Source organism: Schistocerca cancellata, chromosome 3 (genome assembly GCF_023864275.1).
Source record: "Schistocerca cancellata isolate TAMUIC-IGC-003103 chromosome 3, iqSchCanc2.1, whole genome shotgun sequence".
NCBI lineage: Eukaryota > Metazoa > Arthropoda > Insecta > Orthoptera > Acrididae > Schistocerca > Schistocerca cancellata.
This window is the reverse complement of record NC_064628.1, coordinates 423346465-423355826: the sequence shown is the minus strand read 5'-3', so window position 1 is coordinate 423355826 and position 9362 is coordinate 423346465. Positions and strand designations below refer to the sequence as shown.

Sequence of the window (9362 nt, the reverse complement as noted above, 5' to 3'; positions counted from 1 at the left end):
CTGTCGCCGTCACGAAGCGCTCCGCCAATGGCAGCTCCGTGCGGGCCCGGCGGGAAGCCTTCATGGTAGTCGGCGGCGACGCCGGAGTGCTATTGTAGCGGTAGTGGCGGACGCGTGCTGATCTGTCGAGGACGCGCGCTCCTGCGGGCCTCCACGGCAGACGACGCTGTCTCTGCACCATTCAGCCGACATGTTCGCGACACAGTGATAGAGACGACAGTGTTAGGTACCCACCAGACTCCCCCATCGCGACAGTCATTCCCCACAGACTAGCTGATTCGACAGATCTCTGAACAGCCACTGCTATGGAGTCTGTGACACTGGCGGCGTGCGGCGCGCCGGAGGGCATTAGGACCGAAGTGTTGCTCCAGGCAACCGCTGCGGACCCGGGAAACGAAGAGCTGGGGGTGGCGACCTCCGTGCACGGGCCGTCGAACGAGGTGACGGCAGAATCGGGCGAAGACCTGACCCCGGAGACCATCCGCGCCGCCGAAGAGCGCTTGGACAAACTTTCATTACGTAGCGTCTCTCTCCCGGCGGCGCCAGTCCTCGTGTTCTCGATCGACGGCCCTATCAAACGTTTCGTCGAGGTACCTGACGACAGTCCTCCGCGGAAGTCTGACAGACAGGACAATGGTGGAGATAGGGAGCCACTCAACTTGAAGATGTGGATGGTGAAGAATATGGCGGCGCTGGGCTTGGCATTTATGGTCCATTACATAGCGATGAAGGGGGCCAATAACCTGCAGAGCTCTGTCAATGCGGAGGGGGGTCTCGGCACCTCGGCGCTCACTGCTTACTACTCCGCATTTATTTTCTCCAACGCCTTTTTGCCCGTCATTATCATAAGGTATGTACGCTTCATAGTTAATATCTTTCTCAAATAGTAGAAATTATGCCCGAATTATATATATATGTCTCAAACTTCCCGGCATATTATGTGTCATATAACTGCAGATAATTACCAGGTAATTTGTCTCTTTGGAAGTACGCAGTTCAATCGCAAGAAAATTATGAACATGTATACACAAATCATGCGGACCAAGTAAATCGTAAACAGCCTGTCACATAAATGTTTGTAACTCATGCCGCAAAACAAATAGTACCTTTACACGACGGTAATGATGTGAAAGTTCAAAATGTAGTTTGTAATTTTCCGCTATAATGTTCATATAATGTGCTTTAAATTAATTAAAATTGCAGGAGCCTGCGAGGATTAGTGACAGTTTGCATTCTGATACTGTTTAGTCGATTCAACACTAACATTTTCGTTAACTTATAAACGACATTTTTTTTACTGTATTTGAAAACTGTGCTGAAGTAGTTCAGTTAAGAAACTTTATTATACATTTCTTAATCGGTGGTAGACAGTACAGTCGTCACTAAATTTCCTTCATAGGGTTTAATGAGACCTGATTTCAAAATTGTCGCTTCTCATAGTAACGTTTTTACGCAGTTTTTACTGTTCAGTGTCTTTTTTTTTAAGTTAAACGTAGATTAATCGCATGTACGTATTACTACTTGTTCACATCTCTACTAACTACGAACTAACGAGAACATCACTCCATTATTTATCGTGGATAAGTAGTTGGCACAACGGCAATGCCGCTGGCTGTTGTAATTTTGGCTGCATCTGTACCTTTGTTTACACTCGCTGAAGAGGTATAACAGCATTTGTTGCTGTTACTCACCTGACTGCTAGCTGTCGATGTTAACCATGGCAGCAAGAGGAAAAACTCAAGTTGCTCGTTCGTAACTATACATGTCTTGACTTACCGATGTCAAGTTCTATGCTAAAATCGTGACATGAGAGCGCAGTGTCAACTTCTCACAGTTTGATACGTTATTGCCAAATCGGTATAGCAGCCCGAATATAGTGGCTTCGTAAATGGGTGTCACCCTTTTTTTCTGTTGTAGCTAGCTATGTAACTTGTATGGTGTCATGATAAAAGGTTGTGAAATTGCAATGAAATACCATGCGGGAAGAAAAACTACTCGAAACTTCCAATATGTGGTGTCACAGCGTTGTTCGTGAGATAAGCGTAGGTTCAGATTACCAAGCAGTCATTAAACTGTCGCAGTATTCGACACATAAGTAATGCATGTACCGGACCAGCCTTCTTTCGAAATATTTCACTTTAGTAGAAGTCCGATGCTGTTTCGCCTCTCGTAGTGTGTGGAATAGCTTTTTCATGGTTTTCCCAAGGAACTCAGTAATTCTGTGGGAAATGAGTGTTTCATTACCCTGGAAAATTCTTCTTGCAATATATCTCGTCTACTTCCGTTTCACTTTGTGTCTGCATTTCCTTTGTATAGCTATGTGTGTTCCTTATAGCCTTCCTTCTTTTCCTTAGTACAGGTTTGCCATCTGGCCTTTACATTCATACAGCTGCTTCTCTTTTCTCCAAAGGTCTCTCTAATTTTCCAGTAGGCGGTATCTATCTTTCAACTCTTTTCTATAGCCATGAATTTGTCGTATAGCCATTCCTGCTTAGCCATTTTGCACCTCCTGCCATTATATATACATATTCTTTTGTCGCTTCATTTCCTGCACATTTGTACCTTCGTCAGTTAATTCATTATCCCGTGTGTTATCAAAGGATTTCTATTGGGCTTTGTCTCTTTGTCGACTTGATCCTTGGGCTGTTTCATCTCTACTCATTTGGTTACATTCCTTTCCTCAATTTCAGGCAATCGTTGCCTAACACTAGCTTTGAAACTATCATCCCCTGGTTCTTTCAGTTTATCCACGTCTTACTTCAATTTGCTACGTTGCTAAAATTTCTTCAGCTTTTAGCTACAGATCATAGCGAATATTCAGTCCAGATCGGCCCCCTGAAAATGTTTCGCAGATTAAAATCTGGTTTCGAAATCTTTTATAATCTGAAACCTGTAGTTGTGTTCCACATGTACAGCTTTTTGTAACTACTCCTTCACTGTATGTATATATACTATATGTGTATATATACTATATGTGTATATATACTATATATGTGTATATATACTCTCATGAAGTGGGTTGTAAATAACCCACTACAGTTAAAAAGTAATTATGATGTGCATAATTAGAATACCTTGAGAAAAAATGGCATTCATTATATCACACTAAATTGTCTTTAGCACAATTGTTACAATTTTTTGTCATTTACCCAATTACGTAGGTCAGACAGCAAAGTTCAGTTTGAAAACAAGGAGCGAGTTTTTTCTTGATGACTGTTCCGTAGAATTTCTATTTTTATAACGTATAAAATGGTGGTGGGTAGGAATTACTAATTTATATCGCTATTTAAAAAGTAGAAAATCAAACATACACTTGTAAATTATCAGCATGTAGCCATATTTACATGAACAGTTATTTATCAACCTCGAGATTGATTTGAACACCACTGTGTTTGATTTAGGCGGAAGTTCTGTTGGAGGTGATGTGCCGTTACCTTCCTCCGACCTTCGAACTGACTTACTCCGTCAGTTATAGAAGGACGCACAGTTTATTGTGGCCTCCGAACCACTATGCAAGTCGATATTTTTTCAGTTTAACTAACACTGCCTGGAGTGAAATAAATGACAGATTAAAAGCCTAGGAATAACCAGGCATTAAACCCATGACCCCTAGTATTTGAAGCCTGGTATTTTACCGCTGAGCCACCGGCACACATTTGCAAACGACCGTATAAATCGATGTAAAATGACTCATTTCACATCATTACAATCAATCAAATGAGCCATGGAAAAGATACTAAAAGGATTCTGAAACAAATTACTGACTAAATTACACACTATGCAGAATTCGACCAGCTTTCTTCCCTTTTCACTCATAGTACTTTCCCTTATCTTCCTTCTCCAAATCTCGAATTACAGTCGTTCATCGCAATTAAATTTTCGTCTCTCTTAACTGATTGAATAATTTCGTTCATCTCCTCATATTGTTTCACTCTCTCATGTGGCGTATAAACTCCTACCTCTTGATGTCTATTGACTTCAAGTCTATTCTGGTTACGATAATGCTTTAGCTGTGCTGTACTTAGCTTGGCCGCATTTCCATTTTCTTATTCACTGTTAGATTCCTACGTTACCCCGTTTCATTTTGTTATTGTAATTCATTAATTCTGAGTTTCTTGACGTTCTGATAATATAATGAAATAATAACTAGGTACATAAAAGAAATTTCTTTACCGGTTTCGTGCACTTAGTGCCCTTCTTCAGAAGATTATAGATATCGCATTGTTTGCGAGTGTCAACAATTAACTGCATACAGCAAAATGCTATACGCATTTTATTATTGACGCTCGCAAATAATGGGATAGTTATAACCTCCTGAAAAAGAGATAGGTGCCAGAAACTGATAAAGAAATTTAATTTCTTTCATGCAACTAGTTACGTACTGTTTCATTATATGACTACAGTTGCTGAGGCTGGATAAAATACTATTCTCTAGCTGAAGCTAGCAGCTTGAAGTAATTCTTAACACGAAATACTCGCTAGGTTGGATAGGCTTTTTTGAAAGCATTTGGTGCTGAAATTCATATATATTGAGGAAGACTTTACCATTGAATCTTATGAAGATTGGTGAAGTGTATGAGAGAGAAGAGGCCGAAGCTCTTTACGTTCCTCCTGCTAATCACATATTGTATGCTGCAATATAAATGTGAGCTGTTAATAAGAAATGTCGGAGGAAAGTAGGGCATGATATTCACGAGTGAACTCTGCAGCTCGTGATATTTCAGTTATTAACTCCTCCGTAATGTCAAATGATAAATCTGACCATCAACAGCGAATATGTCTGCTTCATCAGATGAAGACGACTGTCAGTTCTAGAAACAGTCCGCAGAAAAATTAATTTTCCTTTAAATTGGAAGTCCGGAAGTTCAGCGTATAAAATAATTTTCCTATCATTTTCCTTAACCATCAAAGGAAACCATCAGCAATCAACTATTTGACATGTGTGAAACGCTACCTTACTCGGTGACTGGGGACGGATGAAGCGTTAATCTTAGACACGATCTGACATGACAGCTTTCTGCCTTTAAGATAATGACCAGCAGCTGTTCTCTCATCCAACGAATTACCAACAGTACTGGTAATTCAGGAGGTTGATTTTTTAGTTTCATTTATTGATTGATCCTGGGATCATCTCACAATGAGATGGGATTTATAATACAATAATACAGGTGATCAGAGTGGTCTTGCATACTGAAACATCCCAATATTTGCATGAAATGATATAGGGAAACCTAAATAGGATGCCATCCTCTAGAGTGCGTGAGTACAGCTGCAATGTATCATTTGGTTGTTCCCTATTATAGAATGTGGCAATGTGCTTTCGATTAGACTATTTGCACAGGTTAACTTAAAACAAATATAAAAGTTCCGCGCTGCATCACAACGCACACAATGGACGCCCGCTGGTGACTCCAACAAACTTCTTGATGTACCCTCCTGCATTCCGTATTGTCTGATCGGAAAACTGGGTCCAGGCCCATAAACATGCATGCAACTATGGCCCATGCATGTCTCCACCTCCTTTCTCCAGTCCGTCTGGAAAAATGAGCGTGCACCCTCCCTCCCCCCCCCTTCCAAGATTAGTGAGATATATACAGGGTGAGTCACCTAACATTACCGCTGGATATATTTCGTAAACCACATCAAATACTAACGAATCGATTCCAGAGACCGAACGTGAGGAGAGGGGTTAGTGTAATTGGTTAATAAAAACCATAAAAAAATGCACGGAAGTATGTTTTTTAACACGAACCTACGTTTTTTAAAATGGAACCCCGTTAGTTTTGTTAGCACTTCTGAACATATAAACAAATACGTAATCAGTGCCGTTTGTTGCATTGTAAAATGTTAATTACATCCGGAGATATTGTAACCTAAAGTTGACGCTTGAGTACCACTCCTCCGCTGTTCGATCGTGTGTATCGGAGAGCACCGAATTACGTAGGGATTCAAAGGGAACGGCGATGGACCTTAGGTACAGAAGAGACTGGAACAGCACATTACGTCCACATGCTAACGCCTTTTTATTGGCCTTTTTCACTGACGCACATGTACATTACCATGAGGGGTGCGGTACACGTACACACGTAGTTTCCGTTTTCAATTACGGAGTGGAATAGTGTGTGTCACAACATGTCAGGCCAATAGATGTTCAATGTGGTGGCCATCATTTGCTGCACACAATTGCAGTTTCTGGCGTAATGAATGTCGTACACGCCGCAATACATCTGGTGTAATGTCCCCGCAGGCTTCCACAATACGTTGTTTCATATCCTCTGGGGTTGTAGGCACATTACGGTACACATTCTCCTCTAACGTACCCCACAGAAGGAAGTCCAGAGGTGTAAGATCAGCAGAACGGGCTGGCCAATTTATGCGTCCTCCACGTCCAATGAAACGCCCGTCGAACATCCTGTCAAGGGTCAGCTTAGTGTTAATTGCGGAATATGCTGGTGCACCATCATGCTGATACCACACACGTCGACGCGTTTCCAGTGGGACACACTCTATTCCACTTCGTAATTGAAAACGGAAACCACGTGTGTACGTTTACCTCACCCATCATGGTAATGTACGTATGCGTCAGTGAAAAAGACCAATAAAAAGGTGTTAGCATGTGGACGTAATGTGCTGTTCCAGTCTCTTCTGTACCTAAGGTCCATCACCGTTCCCTTTGGATCCCTACGTAATTCGGTGCTCTCCGATACACACGATCGAACAGCGGAGGAGTGGTACTCAAGCGTCAGCTTAAGGTTACAATATCTCCGGATGTAATTAACATTTTACAATGCAACAAACGTCAAAGATTACGTATTTGTTTATATGCTCAGATGTGCTAACAAAACTAACGGGGTTCCATTTAAAAAAACGTAGGTTTGTGTTAAAAAATATACTTCCGTGCATTTTTTATGGTTTTTATTAACCAATTACACTAGCCCCTCTCCTCACGTTCGGTTTGTGGAATCGATTCGTCAGTATTTGATGTGGTTTACGAAATATATCCAGCGGTAACGTTAGATGACTCACCCTGTATATCAGGAGGCTTATAGAACATTAAAGTCGCGAATTTAACATCGATTTTGTGTGTACCATCAGTATTTTGAGTTTATGATACTGAGAATGGAAATAAATGCACAGGTCTAGAAACAGTTAAGGTACAGCATCCTACTCGATGCTGCAAGCGCGTTTCACGTTGAGACACATCTGTGAAGCTTTCTCAGGAGGCCTGATGAGTTGTTGGTACATTATCTTAATCAAATGTCAGCGTGTCTTCAAAATAACAGTAGATGACTTTCTGGTATTCTCCCAAGCCATTACGGAGAATGCTAGAGGAATAAATGCTACTTTGTCGCTGTTCACTTGGAGCAGTGGGTAAAACCTGCTCTAATGGTCATTTTCCCTTCAGACCTGTTGAGCTTGTGAGTGTTAGTAACGACTATTTAGCGGCCACTACTTCGTGTCCTCTAAATGTGTACAGGATGTAGAAGCTGATCATCTTGCGTGTCGAACGAAAGAAAAAACGTCCGTTCGGTTTGTGAATTTTTTGCACTGTAAATACCTATATAAAATTAATCTTATAGTTAGTGCGATTCTGTGAGCTAATTTTTGATCTCATTTCGAATTACAACCACCAATAAAGCTAGAAATACGGATCACTGTCTTCGGCGAAGAATTCATTAAAATAGTACCAACTGTATAAAATACATTGGATACTGGTTACAGAAAAATATTGGGCAAATACGAGAAATCTAACGGACATTGCTGAAACACAAGAGTACATACATTACAGATTGGTGTACAGGTTGAACACTGATTCGTCAATGGGATGCGGCTTTAAAGACATTAAAAAGTACTTAAGCTGAATGTTAAATGCCTTTCCACCTTGCGCAGGTCTCCAGCGGTCTCCAGCTCAGATGTAACGCTGTAGTTAAGAGTATGTTGTCTTTGTTACTCGTAAAAAAGGGATATTATCAATAATTTCCACCCTACATTTGATACACGTATACGGTCTGATACAAAGAAACTCGGTAGTTTCCTCGCCTGTCACTCACTGTATCAACGACAGCCGAGGAAGTTTCCTTAATACAAAGTTCAAGAAACCTTTTGGTCCACATATTTGAGTTAAACCATGCTGAGCTAGAATGTAATCATTGCGCCATGGTGTAAAATTGAAAATTGCTTGAGTTCCTTTAACAGATCATTTTAATCACGATGACAGTAGTGAGAGGTACATTACTGCATATATGCATAAATGTATATTACCAGATTTCCAAATGGAGAATTCCAGTCTCCTTAACACTATTTAGGTATGTTTTATAGTTTGGCCTGTCGTTCGATCCTGAAACAGTTCATTGTCTGTTTTTCAATGAGACTGAGCAATTACAGACAACCCTCCCCCTCCTCACCAAAGCCCGATTTACATTCCCTGTCGAAGTCACCCCTTTTGCCCGTGGGTATCCATATCTCAGCGCCAACGGAGGCGTTTCCTACCATATGCTATACCGTAGCGTCAGTCGAGACTGTCCGATAGCAATGAAGCTGAGCACAAATTTAGTGTAAGACAGCAAGACACTGTTGAACTGAAATCTCCGTCCCCCTCCCCTCATAGACATTCTGACACGCTAATCATGTAATAGATGGTGTCCTAAAAACTTTTCAAGATACTTTTTCCTTCACAATAAATTACTGTCTTGCTGCGAAGTCTTGTTCTCTTAAAATCATGCTGGTGCATTTTTTCTTCTCTATCGTCGGAACAGACTAGTATGTCAGCTTCCAAACTTATCTGTACGGAAAATAACTATCGTTTTTCCTTATCTCCGAACAGCTGTATTTCATTACACCGACGACAGCCGGTTAGAAAGCCATAAGGTTCATGCTAGTGTACATCATGCACGAATATATGTATTAAATTTCTGCTAGTGTGCAGTATTACGTAACCACGGGGCAGAAACTATCCACTAAAGGGGAACCGATGACCAAGTAGTTTGGTCCCTTCCTTTTGTAACTTCCGCTTTTATATTGATTGATTGTTAATAAATGATGCTCAGGCTCCGGCTAGTTCGCGATAGAATGTTTGCTAGGAAAGCAACAAAAAACTGTCTCGCTGTACTGTGTTTACGCAGAGTGCCTGTTAGTTGTACTGGCTTACTCAGATGAATATTTGCTCCCCGACTTGTCTGATCCTAGCTGCACGTAAATGCATACAAACTGAGATTATTGCTCTAATCACGATTATAGTCTATATATATCCAGAGTTTCTCTGAAAGTTTACAATCCGTGTGGGCTGCACTGCACTAGGCATACTATCATTGTCTTAAAGACGTAACCTTTCTTTCATATGGGTGGAATTAGTTACGTAAATT

The 9362-nt window shown here is 41.0% G+C and overlaps 1 protein-coding gene across 1 annotated transcript in view; it reads left to right on the top strand.

Annotated features, from left to right (window-relative positions):
• Nucleotides 1-305: 305 nt before the first annotated feature.
• The window catches only part of LOC126176351 (UNC93-like protein), a 99686-nt gene continuing 90629 nt past the window's right edge, over nt 306-9362 (top strand). Inside the window, exon 1 of the mRNA XM_049923504.1 lies at nt 306-850. Within this exon, the coding sequence (XP_049779461.1) occupies nt 306-850 (545 nt within the window). The remainder of the gene's footprint in view (nt 851-9362) is intronic.